At 40.6% G+C, this 20,544-nt stretch overlaps 1 protein-coding gene across 2 annotated transcripts in view; it reads right to left on the bottom strand.

Moving 5' to 3' along the window:
• Positions 1-20,544, bottom strand: part of agap3 (ArfGAP with GTPase domain, ankyrin repeat and PH domain 3) — a 145,622-nt gene that overhangs the window by 30,386 nt on the left and 94,692 nt on the right. For both annotated transcript variants that reach the window (XM_023965328.1, XM_011487000.3), the window contains exons 10-13: positions 20,035-20,139; positions 18,340-18,511; positions 10,624-10,773; positions 3,179-3,334 (exon numbers count right to left, since the gene is read on the bottom strand). In XM_023965328.1, coding sequence (XP_023821096.1) covers positions 3,179-3,334; positions 10,624-10,773; positions 18,340-18,511; positions 20,035-20,139 — 583 coding nt within the window. The remainder of the gene's footprint in view (positions 1-3,178; positions 3,335-10,623; positions 10,774-18,339; positions 18,512-20,034; positions 20,140-20,544) is intronic.

Genomic DNA, 20,544 nt, shown 5'->3' with positions numbered 1-20,544 from the left:
TGACAGATAATGAGGGAACAGTGGGTGATCGTCTTTAATGTTTTATTTTATCATGAGCTTAGAAAAAAGTTTCAACAGAACTTAAGGTTTTTCCTAAATACGTCATTGACTGTATCTGAGAACTGGACCGAGTGAATGTGGCGTTACCCACGTTTAGCTCCAACAAAATAAAAATGGCCAATGGCACTTTATAGTAAAATTTAAATATATATCACTTAACAACTGCTTAACCAATGTAGGGTCCAGTGTCTTGCTCAAGGACACTTTGACACATGGGCATTAACCAATCCTACTATCTTGGGATTTGAGGTCAACCGCTCTACCTCTGATCCACGTCTGACCAAAGTCAAACATGGAGGCAGACGACGTGAGTGAGAAATGATTGGTTGGTTCACTGTTACAATGACAACAGTCTCCCCAATCAGGAGTGACCTTGTTGGGAGTACATATATGTGAAAGCCGGCTCAGAAGAATCTGGCGTGGGAGCCAACCATCGACTGTATATGAGAACTGGAGCGAGTGAGTGGGAAGTCCCCTTGTTGAAAATTTCTTACTCCAATGAAATGAAGTCAATTCAGTCACCATTTTTTTCACGAAATGGACGCCACCGCGTTGGAGCCAAACGACATCAGTCAACGATTATTAGCTCGAATTGGTCTGGGTTTTCGTTTCCATGGGAACCACTCTCGCCAATCAGGAGAATGCTTGAAAACAAGCTAGGGAGAAGCTTTCAAGGAAATCTTTCGAACATGAAACGCCAACATACTTTTATTGAGGCTTCTGATTGCCCAGTTTATAACATACATAACTTGTAATGAAAAAAAAAATATTTGAAAATGAGAATTAGCAAGAACATGTTTAAAAAGGAAGCAGAACAAAAATGTTTATTCTGACCAGTTGATTGACTGAGTTATAGCGGCTTATTTCTCCATGGAGGTCTATGGAATTTTGGCTTCTTTTTTTGTATTTCATTTTTGATATGCCAGGAGGGAGGGGTCACTAACCCTAACCCAGTCCAGTACTCATGTACAATCAATGAAATACGCTCTAGCTTTATTCTAAAAATGACTACCGGTCACGATGTCCACAGGAGTCCCGTTGCACGGTTATGAAGGATGTTACAGCAACACTTTTTTATTTTCTTGTGGTCCTTGAATGTCTCATGTTGACTGCGACAATTCCTTACCTTAAGATCCTGATGCTGTTTTGATGTATGACACTTCACAACTAATAAAATTCAATTTCATCCTGCAAAGCATGCTTCTGATTGCCCTGCAAATGAGATAAACTGATAGCAATTTATTTAAGGATCCCACCTCTACTCTATTTTCCCCTTTTATTCCTTCTCCTCCCTCCTGTTCTTTTCAACAGGGGACACACAACTCACAGCCCAGCCTTGGGTGAATCCAATTTTTAAGGGATACGTCTGTATTCTGGAGCGTTCAGCAGAACAGACAAGCTGATGCTAATGGAAAATCTGGCAGAGCACAATGAGACAGACAGAAAACAATGTGCATGTTTTACGATATGAGAATCACGGAATCTGCCTCCTGCGGTCCGACTGCTTTCAGACTTCCTCTTCGGGAAGTCCAGGAGTAAATAGATATGAAATATTCATTTATGAGTTTTCAAGATGTTTGACAACGCCAGCCGTCACTCAGCGAAGTCTTTCCAAGCAACGTTCATCCTGCAAGGAGTTCCACATTAAGAGCCTAAGTAATGTCGAATAAAACTCCCGTACAGATGCTGTGAGTTGCAGGCTGCGTCTGTACATACTTAGGGGCTGTCGCTCACAATACATTTCCCAATTATAAATGATCTAGAAATAGTATCGGATGTAAAGTACGAGGCACAGCAGGAATAGCATAACTGAAGCTGATATTACCACATACTGTTCTAACAGTGGAAGGATACCACTTATCTCACTCCACTTATCTGGGAGATGCTGCTCCACAATGTGGTCAACAGACCCATTCCGGCTTTAAAGAGAAGCTGTCAGAGACCATGATAAAAAAGTATAATGGTTATAAATGCTGAGCCCCATTTAGGAGGCGTCACTCGCATTGTTGTTGCAAATCCAGTGTATCAATCTTGTTGATTGATCATCACGCTCCGGTGACATCGGTTTTATGGCCTCTGAAATGCGTCTCAGTGTTTTCACAATGCCGTCCAATTAGGGAGCTCCATTCATCATTGGGCTGAGGAATCATTATTAATTGGGTGGAGAGCTGACTGCCACTCCCCTGCTGAGGAGCCCCCCCCCCCTCCCCCTCCGTTCACACAACAGTAAAATAAATGATAAAAATCTGCAGGGGGGGGGGGGGGTTTGTTCAAATGTGACTGAACATCAAAAAGATGCTATGTTTCGTTTATTGGTTAAAAAAGAATTTGTTACGGCTGTGGCCGTATTTGGTTTTGTTTTGTTCTGTGTTCTGTGTATTTGATTTGAATCAGAGTGGGACTTGTGTTTTTTGTGGATCTTTGTTTGTATACAGGTGTACTGAAAAGGGTGTGGCCTCCATTTGGACAAGCTGATGGAGGCAGCCTCAAAAGCACTACCTGGACCTCCAGTCTGTGAGAAGGGAGCCTTGCTGCAACAGTCTCCACTGCAGCTTGGCCTCTTCTCCATTTTGTTTTGTATTTCACCACCTGTTTAGTTGTGTTGTACTTTAGTGTTGTGTTTTAGTATTTTGTAGTTTTGTGCCCACTCTGTTTAGTCATTTGGTTTGTAGTTATGTTATGTGAAGCTGTAGGGGTGAACTGCCATTTTCTTTAGTACATGTTTTCTCCTGTTTTTGTTAGGTTAGGGAGGTTAGTGTTTTGTCTTTGACTTCCCTTTTCTTTCATTTGCAGGTAATATTACATGTTTCAGTTAGGTGGGGTTTTGTTTGTTATTTTGGCCTGGGTTCACCCTGAAGCCTTTTTGCTTCACTCTTAGTTATTGTTGGTTGTTGTTTGTTTATTTGTAAATAAATGTGTTATACATTTGTATGGAGACATTTGTTTGGTGTGTTAATTTAAAATTCGGAAGCCAAAACTTTATTTTTTTATGTTATGCCCCCTAGGCACCCCTAGACATAGAAGGGGGCGTAACAAATTGAAGAAACACACGGTTGATTTGGAGAGGTGGGTTCTGTACAGTAGAAGGTTGGTGGACAAAGCAAGTTAAAGGTGGTACCTTCAAAGCCTGCAGATACGCCGTCTGGTTTTGTGATGCCAGTGCTCTTTTTCCGTCTGTGTTTCTTCCGGTTGGCATGCGGCGAAGGCGGGGGCTCGAGTTTGGGACTCGTTGCGTTGCCCACACTGGAACCAGCTGGATCGCTCGTACCATTGGCTGAAAAAAATACAATGAAACCATTCAAATAAATGTCAAAAATATACTATCTTTTTGGGGTTAAAGCTGATTTTTTTTCCTTTCTTTAACCCCATAAAAAAAAAGATCATAAAAACATCTAATAATATCAATTCTAAAGTCTTTATTACACTTTAGGGCAGGGGTGGGTAACTTTCTTACTTGTGGGCCACATAAGGTTTTAAAATTTGACAGAAAGGCTGGACCAGGAGCAGATGCGTGGAATTTTTTGGAAATCCACTTCATAAGAGAAAATAACATGACATCTGGACAAAAACATGCTTCAAGTTTGATCGACATTGACAACAGAATATTTCTGTTTTTATATTTTGTTTTTTTCCAAAACGTTTGACTTTTGCTTTCTTTTTAGTGCCAATTGCAACAATAGGTGATGCCCCTTTGGAAAAAAAAACCCGCAAACTTATAGAAATGATGCGTTCATGTGGTGTCGGAATGATCGGGAAAAGGATTGTCCGACTTTTTCAAGTCAGACAAAAAAATCCTACATCAAAACATGAATGAAAAATAACTTTCTCCTTTTAGCAAAGGTCACTTTATTTGTAGACACCAGGAAAATAAAACAAAGCCCATCTATATAATTTATTCCAGTTTGGCATGCCAGATTAAGTTTGCCCACCCCTGCTGTAGGCTCTCCTCTTGCCATCAATACAAGTCTGAATGATTATCTGAGGAAGACCAAAACTTATCATTAAAAAACATTGTGAACCTTCCGATTTAGAATCTTTAAATGCATTTCTTTCACTCATAGAATAAAGTTCTCTTCAGATGAACCTGCGACAGATCAACCCTTAAAATCCAAGAAAAGTTTTTTAAACAATAAATTTTCTTGAACACATTTAAATCAGTTTAATATTGGTTCTATTGGTGACTGAACTCAGGTAAGTAAAAATGTTCATGAAGCAGAAAACAGTCAGCAGTTTCAGCATGCTTACGTGTTTTCATTCTTGTCCTAAAGCTTAAGCAGAATTTGGTAATAATAATGGTTTAATGCATCTTAGTTTCTAATGTTCGTCTCAGCACTTCTGTCACTTTTTTTCATATAATCTCATAGATGCGTGTTTGGAACACTTAACATTGAATTATTTAGATTAGATTCATTTGACCACTACTTTTTAATTCATTTGTGTGCTGCAGAATTTCTCTCAATAGCGTCTCAAATTTTGGTAGTAATTTAATATAGTATGTAGGAACTGTGAAAACACATCGGCACTTGTGAAAGTATTTAAATCTTTCACTTTACATGGATGGAGGGTTTTGGAATAATAATTAGTGGTTGTGCCACAAGTTTCCTAATTAATGGGAATTAATTAAAATGATTAAATATTGAAAGAGGAAATATGGACATAAAGATATGAATGCATAATGATGAAATAAAATGGAATTGATAGTTTTGTGTAACTGTACAGTATTTGATTTTCTTCTTTTTCTGCTCATACTTTCATTTGACTGTTTTTGGTATCCATTCTGTCGTTCCTCTAGATCTTTGTGGAGTAAACGTTGATTCTTTTCTTTGGTATTTATTAACCAAATTTCTCTGGATAACTTCCCTTCTTATCATTTGAAAGGTTGGAGTTTAAAGGTTTAAAGATCAAAGTCTTTGGAAATGCCGCTTCATTAAAATAATTAGGTAAATACCAGTTAATTACAATTATGTTAAAGTGCCAAAAACAATATAATGTTTGGAAAATATTTAAACAAATTAGAAGAGTAGGAAAGAAACAAAAGGGAAGGAAGAACTGTGAAATCAAATAAATACACCAAAAACTACAATTTATAGCAAAATATAATTAAAGACAAAAAGAAAAATCTCTTTATTAATGTATTTTTTGGTCCATAATTTTGTTTTTAACTTTTAATAAGATTCCCATGGGCCTGGCAGTGAATTAAATGGAATCTAAACTGATGGTCACAATAGCAGATCCAGTGAAGACCAAAGGTTTACTGTAAAAGGGGTAAATATTTACCCCTAATAATCAATAACTAAACCCTTTTGAATCAAAAACAATACATGAAGGTAGAATTGTTTTACTGGCCAGCTTATGCTGTGTTAACACAAAGCCAGCAGCGGCCGTAAAGTGTTTTTCTCCTTTTTTATTTATTTTTTATTCCCTCTTTCCACTGATTTAAAAAGAAGAACTTAAATAATTTCTTACCAGAAAAGTTTGGACAAATTTACTACATTTAAAACCTAACCCTTTGTTGATGCAAAATCCTCTAATAATACCAGGAAGGTCTTCTATAGACACAGCAGGTTCAGTGTCCTTAAAGTCAACTAAAATGATCAACATTTTGGAACAATTGCAAAACAATCCATTTATTTTGCAGTTTTTATAGTGATAAAGTTATTAAATAGAGCACATGTAAACATGCTACAGCTGAGAAGAAAGAAATAGCTCACAGAAAAGCAAAAAAATGGCAAAAATGTGATTTATTCTGTAAAAAAATACAACTGCAGCTGTAAGTTTTAAAATTCAACTCGAATGTTTTACGCAGAGAGAAATGAGCAATTATGCACACATGGATGGAAAATAGTTTTAAATATTATCAGCATTTGACATCAAAACTTCACGGATAGTAGACTTCACGTAGTAATAATGCGCCTGCAGTGGTAAAAGCTGAAAATGGTTTAAAAAAAATAAAAGGGGGGACTCTTGCTTTAAATGGTGTGAAGGACAGCTTTTGGGCTATCAGTGGACAAATGGTTACCTACGCTGGCCTGCGGCAAAGCTCTCTATATTACTGTCTGAGAGTGACAGGGGGCTAAGAGCCGGCTTTGTTTCTTGTAAGTGATTTTATAAATGTGATATTAACCTGTGCTACCTATGGGCAAAAGAACAGGAGGGATGGGAGGATAGGAGGGGGTTGTCAGCTTCCCATCTTTCTGATTTCCTGACATTTGACATCACTTTCCCTTCTTTTCCCCTCTGGATGCCATTAAGAAGCCTGAGGGAGGCAGGGAGGGAGGGCCAGAAGATGGGCCCCATATTGCTCTCCTCTTACCACCCTGTGTGGTGCTGGCAGCCTCCTCCATTGTCTCCCATCAAAAGCTCATTGTAGTGTGGCAAACTCCATTCATTTCCCCGTGCACTGTCCCAGCCCCAGGGGTGGAGTGCAGGAGGACAAGGGGCTCAGGGATTATTGCTGTTGTTGTTGCCAGTTGCACATGCTATAATGCGCGGCAATGTGCCATTAGCCTGTGTACAACATTAGGCCTAATTCGGTCATTACCTTTAGGGAGATGGGGCTGTCTTGGAGGAGTAAGATGAGCTCGGCGGGGGGCTGAAGAGGCTTACTCGGGAGGGAGCGAGGGGCTCTGCTGCACTGTTTAAGTATGGGGAAAATAAAGGGGATAGCACCTAAGACTTGCTGCATTCTTTCTGCTCACTTTCATTAATGCTTCAAAAAAAAAAAAGGTAAAAAAAAAAATCGAAAGACAAAAAAAAGCTTGTGTTGGATCCTGACAAAACGCTGAGGATCACTTTAAAGATGTGAAGATAATTAATGCTCACATTAGGAGCATAAGACGGATGTTTGCGCAGCAGCAAATACATGAATGGCAGCGTGCAGCCACACATGTAGCAGCTCCTGGTCGAGGCGTCTGTTTCAATTTCCTTGTTCCCTTACAACAGCCCCCCTGAGACGAGTCATTAGCTGGCTCAGACAGCTGGGGGCACAGGGGTCCTCTGTGCACCCCCCCCGCTCCCATCCTCCCTTTCTGATTCCTCCTCCCGCTCCATACCAGCGTCTGTCCCGCAAGCTCGGCTCCGTATGGCGGGCGGAGGACCGGCGCCCCGACCTGCATCCGACGTGACAGCCAGCATTTGTTTAATGTCGCTTGAGGTTAAAGGGGAGGGCTGCCCCTCGGGGGCCCCAACCGTGTCCTGAACACCTCTAATTATCAATTTCTGCCCTTAATGTTGTGGAACATGACACCGGCCTAGTTCTCTTTACACCTGAAACATTTATGGGGCAGAGCTCTGTTGTCCTGTAGTAAGACATAAACGCAGAAAAACAGGATCCATCCGGATCCGTTATTTCCTGCGTGTCCTTAACTGCTGCTGGCAGTTGAGTTAAATTTGTTAGCGTGAGATTATGAACCTGAGTCAGGATAGAAATCACTGTGGCATTATTAGCTAGCTGTTAGTGCGGATGAGGGCCATCAGGAACAAGCTGGGTAATGAGGCACACCGTGGATCATGAGACTCTTTACCACTCAGCCACGATCACCTGGGCAGCTGAATAGGTATGAGCCTAACCTGTGATTACAGGGTACGGCGTTCCCGCCACGGAGATGACAGCTAACCCCAAAAAAGGGGCGCCGGCAACAGCTTCCTGCCTTTGCCAGAGCCACACTGAGAGGAAATGGAAATGAAAGACGGGAGAGGGAGCGTGCATAAGGTGGGGGTGAGGGGTGAATGGGTGGGGTGGGGGAGTTATTTCATTGTTATTCAAGAGGCTCAGAGTAAGGAGCGCCATGATTCCGCCAGGCCCCTTGACACGGCAGCCCTGCCTGTCCTCAATCAAAGCCAACGGCTGCAATTAATGGCAAAAATTAGAAACAATCACCGCCTCCCCCTTATTATCCTCAATTAGAGTGTACTAATCAAGGCCTGATCGCGCTCCGCTGCTCTCTCCAAACTAAATGTCAAACTTCATTACGGCCTGGCGTAGAAATCAAACACCCCACACGCCATCACCCTCGCATCAGGAGACTGACGCATGGAACACGGAGCTAAGGTAAAGGCTATCTGTGCATTGAGTCCCCGTATACTTGGAAGAGGAAATGTCAGCGAAATATAGAGGGAAAACCAGAGTTAGACAGGTAAACTTTTCGAGAATCATTGTTTGCAAAAACAGTCTTAAAATTGGAATAAATTGTAATCACTTGAATTAGCAATGAGGCAAAATCTATAAGGTTTCTGTCGGACTTCGATGGAATGATGGAATGTTTTATTTATCAAACTTTATTTTGCGACTGAATCTTTGCAGACAAAGAGACAGATTTAGTGACTCAGACGATCATTTTGTTTTGCTAAAAGAACTTAAAAATACATATTTCTTTGGGGATTACAATTTTATTTTTTAAATAAAATAGTTTTCAATTAAAATTTAAGGAATCAAACATGTACTAAAATACTTTTTCACTTCTTGTTTGACTTTTACAACTCACTTAAATACAGCCTTCCTTCATATAATTAAGAAAATGATGATTAAAGAGCAACAAATCCAAAACAAATAAATATTTGCTAAAATTAGTTAACCATCATTTTTGTTCTGATACTTAAAAAACTAGACAAAAAAAGGATTTTCTGATGATGGTTTTGAGGCAATAACCGACATTTTCACTTCTTGACCAAGACTTTAGTTCCTGTCATCAGCATCACATTAGAAAGATAACTGAGCTTTAATCCAGAGTCAGAGATTAAGGCGCCCGAAGGCGAGCGTGATCAGAACAGGTAACCGATGCCTTAAGGATGGCTCTTCTTATGACTGCATGCAATACAAAAATTGGGCTGGGATTTAATCAAAAAGCCATGCTCAATATTCAAGAGATGCCTCTACCTCTGCTTTTGCCTTTGCTCAGTGGGTTTACAAATGAGCGCATTCTTTAAATAATATGGAAATTGTTACCTGGCTAAAATGCATTCATTCTCTTGCCAGCCATCAATCTGCAGTTTTTTTGCATCACACTTTATGTTCTAACCTGCAACCTTCACCAAGGATAATGGAGTGATTGGTCTTGGTTGGAGTCAACTCAAATGACAAAACATAGGCACTCTTTACTTTGGAACACCCTCTATTGATTACTGAAGACACATTAGGATGAAATATAAAAGGGTTGACTTTCAATCAATTTCATGCTTTCTGATAGTCCAGTCCCCTTTTTTTTTTTTTTTACACTACAGATGCATTCTGCTGCTTTAATTCAGGCTCTGAAGGAAGGCGGCGGCGAAATGGATTTTCAGACCAAAGTTGTGGAGCTGCTTTAACCGTCAGCACCGACTATGCACTGATTACAGACACTTCTCTCCTTACAACATAATCTATCATTTAACACATTGCTGCTATTGTTTTTCAGCTCATTTGGCTCATTTGAGCTCATTTGTGGTTACCTTAAGAGTAGCATGGAAATAATTGAAGAAAATGAAATAATGGAGCAAGTAGTGAATCTGATTTAGTTGAAGGCTGGATGCTGGTTAATGAGCTATGTTAATATTGAGGGCTTTTGAATGTAAGAAATATGAATGGGGTAAATTCTAGCCTTCTAATTTCCACAGTGCTTCGTTTAGGAAATCTATTCTATGCATTGTTGATTTTCTTTTCTTTTTTTTGCTCCTAAAGAAACATGATATTGCAAAAAAAAAAAAAAAAGGTCTTTCTGGAAAAAGTTGACACACAAGCAGACGCACTGAGAAATTCAAAACGACACACACACAACCCACTAGAGCTCATTTATTTGAGGACCCCACGAATCTAAGTAATTCTGCTTTGGGCATGCTGCTGATGGGAGACGGGGGTAGGGGGTGATGGAAGTGCCCGCGTCCAGGCAGAATTGATCGTTCGGCGTCTCCAAATGAGAGGCATGCTTGTCTGCGGAACCACGAGGGCCGTGCAGTTGGACTCCAGCAGCGCTCGTAAAGTGCGCTCTTTAAACTGCCGGGGCCCCTGGGAGCCCATGGGGAGGGGGGTGCCGCCGCCGTGCTAATGAGAACTACCAGAGTGCAAACATGCATGGAAATGACTGTTATTCTGTTGATGTGCATTTAAGTGCTTTTTTACTGCCAACCACAAAGAGAGGGAAATAACTGGTGATGAATGGTACCCCTGAAAAGCATTCATTTTCCTCTTCGAAAGAAAGGAGAGGAAAACAGCGTGGAAGGAGGAGGAGGAGGGGGGGCAGAGAGTAAGATGGAAGGTAGAGACAGGACGGGTTGGGGGGGGATGCAGACATGCTGAATATATCATGTTACTTCGCTCAAGTACAGTGACAAGACGGCAGTAAGTGGAGACGCATCAGCGGCAAAAAGTTAACCTTCGCCGTTCCAACCCTCTGAACATGCTGCCTCCATCAAGGAGCCAAAAAGGTCAGAGCGATCACAGCACTGATCACCTAATCATGAAAATGAGGTGTGTTTAAAAAAAAAAAAGAAAAAGCTGAAGAAATAGCAGCTCAATCACAGTCGCTGTTTGTTTTGGTTCATACTTTTGAGGCAAAAACTTGTCGTTTTCCTTGAAACAGAGACACTTACTGGCGCCGCTGCTTGTACTGGTGTTGATGGCTTCGTTCCACTGGTCAGCGCTGGACACGGAGAAGGAGCGCTGGTGCATGCCGTCCTTACTGCCGCTCAACGCCGCCACGCCTGTCTGCAGGGAGGTGCTGCTGTTGGAGTGTGAAGCACCTGAGGGAGGAGTGACACAAGAAGATTACTACTCCAATGCCCTAAATTCTTCATTTTTTTTCTGCAAAGTTTGTTTTTGTTGTTGAATTAAAGCAGTTTGTAATGAAGGGAACAGAGCTAAGACTTTTGCAGCCCGACACCTTTTTTTTTTTTGTGTGCAGGCATCTCCATCAGCCAGCCCTCATCACACAGACACACAAAACTCTTCTCCCTCCACCCTCTGCCTCTAATTAGCCCTTAATTAACAAGATACACTCTGAACGCTAATTGTCTCGCCTCATCTCTCTGACTGCCACATCGATCTCCACTGGCGTCAGCAGGCGTTCTCCCCCTAACTTCCAATCAGGCGAGCCACGGACGCCTGGCTCTCTTTACTAATTCATTGGCTAGGCTGCGCCGTCAGGGGTCCTTCCCTCCTGTTCTTGAACAGTTGCTGGCACACATCCCAACTACTCAGACACACTGAAAGTCGTGTGACGGACACACATTGGTCACCAAAAAAATGAAAAATGACAGCAGTCTGACTCGGAAAGGTTTTGTTTTGGAAAACAAAAAGATTTGTCTGATTTTCTCAACAATGCTTTCTCCTCTTACAGGTAACGCACATCAAGGCCTTTCATTCAATAATTACAAGAGAATACCAGTTTCTGATTGAGGTAACAATAACAGAAAATATAGTGTGCTTGGTGTGTAAAATAAACTAAGCGGCACGGGCGCTTGTTAGGATAATGTGTCCTACTCATTATCTAGAGTAATAAGTGTATCAAATTCACATAATCATGTCTAATTAGTATCAGTAATTATCTTGTTGGGCCCAGGAATATTAATCTTCGGGTCCCAGAGGGGAGGAGGCAGAATCGCAGCAAGAACGGGAGAAAGAGCGAGGGAATCACGCTGAGGAGCAGAGACTAAATTAGCATGCTGAAATCAGAGCGGAGGAGGAGAAGGAGGGAGCTTCAGAGGGGAAGAACTGCAATGAAAATGAAAAACTTTGGGCTTTTTTTTTTTTTTTTCCAAAGTAAAAAAAGTGACAGATGAATAATACATAAGTTGAGCGGATGACTTTTTGTAAAATAAATTATAATCTGATTTATCTTTATTTTAGTCAGAACGTGTCTGGTTTCCAGACAAAACCTGCCATTAAAAAGATTCATGATCAATTAAATATTTTTAACTTTTCGATGGAGAAGTTGTGGCTCTCGCTGTTAAATCTGGACTTAAAAAAAAAAGATGACAACAAGATAACTTTTAGTGATACTTAGAATTCCAAAAAAAGCACATCTAATTGTCAGATTGGATGCTAATGATTAATGAATTATACATGCATCCATTAGTCCCGGGAGACCACTCGTGCATAAAGGGGAAGATAATGTAATTACAGTGCAGAAATAATCAGCTTGTGGCATTAAACGACAACTGCACTCGCAGCTCCAGCCAGGCCGACTGCAGAGCACCTTCCGCATTTAGGAGAGGCGCGTTGATGGACTGACATCAGCAAACATCAAATCTTAGCTTTAAAGGATCTGATCTCACACCTCAGCGGTTATCTCTGTACCCTGTATCTTTAAAGGGAAATAAAAATCGACAAATATCAGTCTTAACATTAATTACTTTTGTTTATTTTCTTAAAATGTGTGTTTAATTAGACTATTACATTATTTTATTATTTAATATTAAACTGTTAGCTGAATGTTTGTTTATTGGTAGCCTTGTTTCTTTCAACTAGCAAACAGTAATTATATTAAAGCAGCTTTTATGCAAATTCTACTTTTTTGTTGATATTTGACATTAAGAAAAATGTAAAGATACTTTTTTTCTTGTGTGCACTGGAATCTACATATCACAAACCATTCCATGCATTTGTCCTTTATATTTTTTTATGTATGACACGTATTGATGATACGATACTTTTGACTGAGTTTTACACTATGACTGAACATTCTTACAAGTCGATATTTGGTGAAAAATGCCATTTTTTTGGTCAATATGGTGCAAACACAAGTTTTTTTCCAGCTTTTTACATCAATGAACTCTTCACAGTACCTTCCTGACTATACTATGCATGTGTATGAAGAGATAAAAGCCATACATTTTTTTCTGTAGGCTATTCAGGGCTGGGGTGTTAAGTGGAGGCGATGGATTAGTGGGGAGCTTGCTCTGCCTTGCTTCTCATTTCTCTTTAGGCTGGACCGTCAGTGGGCTGATGAGCCGTGAAAAAGGCCTGACCCCTCCGTGGAGTTGTTGCCATTATGTACAAGTAGTGAGATAATGAAGCATTCATGCTAATGTGGGCTGGGCAACACATCATTTGCGGCTGTGTAATCCACGACTGCCATCAAGAGCAATACCCACACGTCCCCTCTACCGCTCATGCTGCCGCCGCTGCTATCCCATCAAGTCCCTTAAAGCATTTGTTGTCACACTTGTACATTAATACTTGAACTTCTAAAACTAAATGCTAAACTACTGGTTTGTAGTTTCACCCTTGAGTGTTGCAGGGCATCAAATAACTTACGGCATCCCTTTACTTTGATGCCATGAAATGGTTCACTTCTTTTACAAAATCTCTAGAGTTTGAGTCTAAAAAGACCAACAGGCAGTTTTGTTCTTTAAACAAAGGTGGACACAAACCTCTGGGCGGAGTCAAACCTGGATCAGCTATAGGTAAACAAAAAAAACAGATTGGAAATTTGAAAATAGACATTCTTAACTTAATAGACATGAGAATATTTGGAAAAAAAAGGTAAGTTTGACAAAAAACATTTAAATTTGAAGAACTGAAAACGTGAATTAAAAAGAGATTAACCTAAAAAATCACCTAATGAAAAATATTGTTTGTTGATTTATTTTTAAAGCTATACTTTTTTCTTCACTTTCATTCCTCGCACATTTTCAATTCAGACTTTTTATTTTTTGCATTGACACTAATTCTATGTGGGGGCAGACCATTGGCTGCCAGGACATTGGATGACAGAGCTTATATGGTGACGTCATTGTTGGCGCCGGTTGTGTCAGACGCTGTTCTGGAGCGGAAGTGACATCAAAATAACCTCTGTTGTTCTATGTCAATCATGACCCAGCAGCCACTGGGCTCAAAGCCCCATCCCCACATAAAACTAGGCTCAATCATTGACTTTATATGAGAACTGGACTGAGTGGCTCCTCCTCCACATTCCAAACAGGAAGTACTTGCTGGCTCCAAGAAGCCAAAATGTTCTAAATAAACCTTTTTTCTTGTTTCTTGTGTGTAGGGAGCATCAATGCACACTGGTTTTTCGCAGAGACCTCTGGGAGATTTCTAGGGCACTCAATTTTAAAATTGGTGATTCAGACAGCACTACAAAATAGCAAACACACTATATAATGCACTAGGTAGTGAGTAGTGAATTAATCTGGACACAACCCTGGTGACATCTGTGGCATGAAAAAATGGCGACTGAATTGAATTCATTTGGTTGGAGCTGCAAGTAAGACGTCAATACTCAGTTCTCATAATGGGCTCCACTCTGAAAGGTCTTAAGTGAAACTGCAAATCAAGGACAGAAAGATAAAAGGAAGCGAAACAAAACAAAAAAAGTAATAAAAACAAAGATTTTTTTTTAAACTGGTAACAGTTTTGGGTTTATATAGTATTGTTTTCAAGCAGTTTAGTATCTCTGCACATTTAAAATATATATATTTTTAAATTACGTTCATTTTTCAAATTCTTACATATTTATTTCTAGTTTAAATTATTTTTTGTTAAAAACAGTTTTCTGATTTGATTAAAAAATGTACAGTAATTTCCTTTGAGCTGATCCTGGTTTGACCCCATACTGGTGTTTAAAGTCTGAAATCTCCCCTCCTCTTTAGGCAGAGTGAACGTCCCACTCCGCCACAGGATTGATTAGAAGTGACTGGGCCCATGAATACTTTGATACAGTATATCTGTCGCCAGTGACACGGCAGGACACATGTTAACAGGGAGAACCATATTTTAAATGGTTCCACTCAGCAGCCAGCGAAGGAATTAAACCTCAAGTCGGGGGCGCATGCGTCCTCACATTTACTCAGTGTCTTCTCAACCTGTCCGCTTTATCTTCCCATCTCCCCCCGTCCAGTCCGCCCCTCCTGCTCTCCGTCACTATCCCTCTTTTCCCAGTGATTATAAAGGTCTTTAGATCTAAGGAATGAATGAATTATCAAAGGCAAAGACAAGGCTTTTGATTTAGATGCTGTGAATGAAAAATTACCCCTTTGTTCCCTTCATCAATTGCATGTCTAATGAAATCAAAATCTCGATCGCATAATCAGAAGAGGGTCCTCCACCCGAGGAGAGACTTGATGTGATTTGTAACCTTTCTTTTCCTGAGTGGAGATTAAGGCAAATCTCCTTCGCATTGTTCCCAGATGCAGAGAGGAGGGACACCAGAGAAGCTTCGGAATATGCTCCAAAGGTCTCTTTTTGAAAAACAAATATACTTTCAGTAAAAAAAATAAATCCCATTGAATGTCCTAAGAATAAAAACTCCTATAATATAAAGATCCACTCCGATATAAATTTTGGTTTTGGTGTTTTTAACATGTTTTTTTATTTTTTCTCATACAAAGAATTAAGCTTAAAATTTCATGTCTGAGTATTTCCTTTTTCAAATTGATGTGAATAAGGAGCAGATGAAAAAAATGCGGTTTGAAAAGGATCTCATTTTTGATAAAGAAAATAAAGGCCACAAGCTCTCTGATCCATTTAAACAGAGAGCTCTCACCGCGGGAAGGGGGGCGGGGTTGCTCTGTCCCAATGGTCCCACCCACAACTCAGAGGTGGATTTCTAAAGAACTACTGCCGCTGTGCATAAACTATGTGCTAATCTTTTTTTTTTGGGCCCAAAACAGCACAATCATAATCAAAAGACCACTGGTAACGCTTTAAAAATAGATCAAAAGGTGGTCAGAGTGGGTGTTTAAGGTCCCGACTGGTTTGTACCAAACCCGAACTCAGTTATTCACTTTTCACCTAAAAAATGTTTCCTCTTCAACAGCTAACGCCAGCGTCATTCTTCCTAATTCTGGCTCCAGTTTCCGCTTGCGGTACGGCTCATGGGGCACCGTTAGGCTCAGACCAAATTAGCTCTTGTGGCCTTGTCCCTAAAACCTCAGATGATTAAGAATATCATATTTGCAGCGAAATCACACCTCAGACGGAAAACTACAGCTTCGATTCCCTGTTCAGTAATAAGGACATTTCTGATTTGTCATGGGTGATCATTAAGTCTTCACTATGGAAAGAACAAGGCAGCTCATTTGCATGAAAGAAACCTACAGAAAGTAGTTAATTGACCTGTTGGGAGCCATTTCACTGATTAATTACAAGAAGACAACATTTATTTTACAGGAATAAAAACTAATTAAGTAATTGTCCTAATATAAGTATCAGAGGCAAATATATCTATATGTCACAGACTGGAATATATAGATCAATTTGTCGTGTTTCTTCCAAATTCATCAGCAAACCTGAACCTCACCATTTTGTGGTATTAGCCTATAACCTTTTGGTGTATATTAAAGAGGAACTTTAAGCGGTGGTGCAGCGGTAGGGCGGTCGATTGCAGGTTCGATTCCTGCCTTGCATGCCCATGACTCGAAGTGTCCTTGGGCAAGACACTGAACCCCACCTTGCCTCTGGTGGTAGGCGCGCGCCTGTGATTGGCAGCGGAGCGGCCACCAGTGAGTGAATGTGTGTATGACTGGGTGAATGGGTCTGTGACTGTAAAGCGCTTTGTCCTTGTAGGTAGAAAAGCGCTATATAAGTATATGCCATTTACTTTAGATTTTGATAATTCAAAAACTTTTTTCCCCCAAAACCTCCTCCAAACCAAAAATTCCTTTGCTGAAGGAAATTACTGATTTATGTTTTCATATGTATGTTTGCATTTCCTCAAAGTCTGCTTTAATTATTGTTTGTGTTTCTTTATTTTACATAAAAGACTGATGTTAGTTACAGTGGACAGTAAGGATCAGGAGCTCTCCGAGCTTTGAAAACCACAAATCCAAGGATATTTCAGGCCAATCAGGATTAGCCAGTATGCCGTTGACTTTTAGAGAAACTTCACATAAAGTTCTGTTTCAGTTGGACTCCATATGCTCTTATTTACAGAAGAAGAGCAATCTACACATTTTAAGGGCTGCTGTAATGAGATGCTAAGCTTAACTAGAGAAAATCGCGAAAGCCACTCGGAGAAGTGATTTTTTTTACCAGGCCAATGTTTAAATGGGTCCCAAAAATAATCAAATGCATTTTATTTAACGATTGTAAAAGACGGTTGGCAGAAGAGTCATCGTTTCGATACGATGTAGTAAAACCTAAAACATCGCATGATTAGAAGTTTTAAGTGCTGCGAGATTAAGCCACGTATTTTCAGCATTCAAAATAAGTGCAGCCAGGTTATTCAGAGAATTTTTAAGCGCGACCATGTGTGTTAATAGTCAATTTTGTTTTTCTTTCTCATTCTTCTCCCCTTCTCTTCTGTAATCTCCTGTTAATCAACGGTGTCGCATGGACATAAAGTCAGTCGAGTAGATTGAGTCAGATGTTGCTGTTCTGAACGATACTATTCTAACCAGAAGGGAAGAATATGGAATAAATATGCATTAAATTAAGGAGGCCACAATCTTTGGTTTAAACCCAAACTGTATGTTACATATGGTGGGGTATTATAGAGTTATTTTCAATTAATGCATTACAGACATTTCTTTTTAATTGCGTTTATTTGTTTTTTAATTAATAACTTTAGTTTGTTTTCTCAAACATAAAACAATTGTCCAACTGTTTACTTGTATGAATGTTTTATTTGAACTTAAAAACACATCTAACATTGCTCTCTGTGTCAATCTGTACCAATAATATGACACAAATTCATCGAATCCATGAATCGATTTAAAAAACTATTCTATTTTCAGACAAAAACACCTCTTATGTTTTTTAATTTAATAAAAAACTCCTATAATTGTTTAGCTCAAATAATGTTTAAAAGAAAATTGTTTTTCTTAACTAACATTTTTTTAGATTGGACACCCAACAAATGAATATTTAATCAATTTGTATATTAAAACAGAAACAATTCAGCATTTTGGCATTGATAGTCGACCTTCGTTTCTGCAAAAACTTAGATATTTTGTTGTGGTTTGGGTTCTGTTTTCTTCCACTTCCTGTCTTATTTCGAAGGTTTCTTCCTGCCTGTCTTAGTTTGAGTTTGTCTCCCCTGATCGTTTTCACCTGTGTTTCGTCAGTCCTGTGAGTTTATATGTCTTATACCTTCCTCTTGTGCTGGTCCATACTGTCCGCTACCCTGTTTCTCTGTGTACCCCGTCAGTTAGTTTTCTGTTATCCCTTTTGTTATATTAAAAATCACTTGTTTTTTGGAACACCCTGCCTCCCGTCTCTGCATTTGGGTCCTGTACCAACCCCGTGACATAACATGATCATGGCTTCCTTTATTCTTCTCGTTATCTTCTGGATGATCTTTAGCTAAAGCCATTGGGGGGGGGGGGGGGGGGGGGGGGGGTTGCAAGAGCTGCTGGGATTCGTACCTGTGTTCCCAATGCCTAGCTGCAGAGCGCTACGGTCCTTGGTTAGTCCGTTGGTTTTGGGACTCGTGGTGGGGGCCACAGTGGCCACCGCTCGGGGGGGTCGTTTTCCTGGTACCTTGACGGTTGTTCTCAGCAGGTCGATCTCTTTTCCATGCACATTCTGCATGTAGTCCTGTGACAAAATAAAAATTAAAGATGAGGCGCTCGAGGAGTCCGTGATTTCACCGGCCTTTATATTTTCCTCAATTTATACTTGATTACACACAGTGGACCAAAAGGAATCAAGGAAGAAAAACAAATTAAAAGACTATCCGGTTTCCGTCCGCATTAGTCCATCTCCGACCTTCCTCTGAGGATATGTGATGGTGGAGAAATTATTGTAAAGCTATTATACATCACCTGTGCCCACACTGTCTCCCCAAATAGCAAGATGTTGGGCTTAATGAATGCAAACTGTCTCATTCTCTTTCAATTTGCCCATTTGATTTGGTCTGAATCTACTCCTGCCTAAATGTGGGAAGCCAAGGTGAAAATCATCGGGCTCAGCAGAAAAAAAGACCTAGATAGAGGCGAGCTCGGCCTCCGCTGTCCCCCCACTGGCTCCTCTGCTTTATTACCGTATCATAAAGCACTCATTTCTTTCCCAAGCCTCCTCGCTAATTACCCAGTGAGCGCTCTCATTTCATTTTATTGCTGGAATTAACAGCCAGATCGAAGCATGCAAAGCTATTAAGATGTGTGATTAAGCCACATTCAATTAGTTTCTACAAACAATTTAATTGATGTAGCAGATAGAATTAACAGAAGGTGATTGTGTGGATGGCTTGGCTGACTGCGAAATTAAAGGTTCCCCTCTTCCGCTCTCTGGTTGCCTCCCTCCTTTTCCTTTCGAACTCCTCGTCTGCTCCGTTGCTCAGAATGAGTTCAGGCGGCTGCAAATGTAACTGGCTGCTTTGTTTCACCTTCCCTCCAAGATAACTGAGTCCCAGATTGCCCCGGTGACCTGTGGTGGCTGCGGTGATCACGAGACGGTCCGTTCTGTCAATTACATACATCGAAGTCGCTCTGCTAATAATAACCGTCTGTAAATAAATCCAGCAGAACGCTGTAACCGCCAAACGCTAGTTTTGTTTTCAAAGTGCTTTCTCAAAGTTTGAAGTGTTTCATTAGCAGGAAATGCTGCCAGTGTCTCGCCTCATGAGGTCAAACATGAAAACTGGATGAATCAGAGAGTGATGTGGGGGGGGGGACGTCTCCGCCTGCAGAACCGGACTGTGTGCTGACAACCAGCCGAGTGTTTAAGAGGTATTAGGGACCCAGCGGGGTTCTGACAAAGATGGATGTAGGAGGCTGGTCAGGCTGTGCTGCCACGCAGCGACAACCATTATAAATACAAGCCAGTGTGAAGTCTGAGCACGGCGGGTACACAGCCATGTCTCCATTAGCCGACATGCGCAGCAGCCACTGCAGCCTGGGCGGAGATGACCACCAGCGCACAAAGCTTTTTAGCAGTAAACCTAAAGTCCGAGCGTTTGCTAATGTAGTCATTACCCGTCGCAGACAGCCGTGCTGCTTAACGTAATCACGCCAGATGAGTCGTGCACATTAGGACTTCCAGCAGCACCCTCAAGTGCAAACAGTAGTGCGGCGAAACCACGAGTGGAGAGGATAAAACGGCGAAGAGCTGAAACTCACATGTAAACTGGGGTGGTAAGTGAGGAGGCCATTACTGCACAGTGTGACGTACTTCTTCTTCCACTCCTTGTTGAGGGATTTGCCACTTCGCTTCAGAAGGATTCCCTGTAAGAAACAGGACTTACGGTGATCTTGTGCTCTCCCAAAAGCAGCACGCTTGATGGTATGTGCCATTATGGGTATTAAATACCATAAAACAGCTTTATTATTGTTTTTATGGGGGGCTACATAAAGAATGCTGTCTGTGGTGCATCAGAAAGCATCTGCAAGTCATGGCATGTAGTAATTATGGAGCAATAGAGTAATGAAAGTGGTACATGTGTTTATAAAAAACAGTAAGAAAAAAAAGGTCAAACTTTATTTATAACTTTTTTTTTTGGTTAGGAAGAGCTTCATAGTGGACATTTGTATCCGATTTCACAAAGTTTGCCAGGTTCCTCGAGCAAAGACACCACTGAAAACAGAGACAATCCAATTTGCCAGACCTCCTCCCTGCATTCATACACATTA

Source organism: Oryzias latipes, chromosome 17 (genome assembly GCF_002234675.1).
Source record: "Oryzias latipes chromosome 17, ASM223467v1".
Lineage (NCBI taxonomy): Eukaryota > Metazoa > Chordata > Actinopteri > Beloniformes > Adrianichthyidae > Oryzias > Oryzias latipes.
This window is presented reverse-complemented; position numbering and strand designations above follow the sequence as displayed.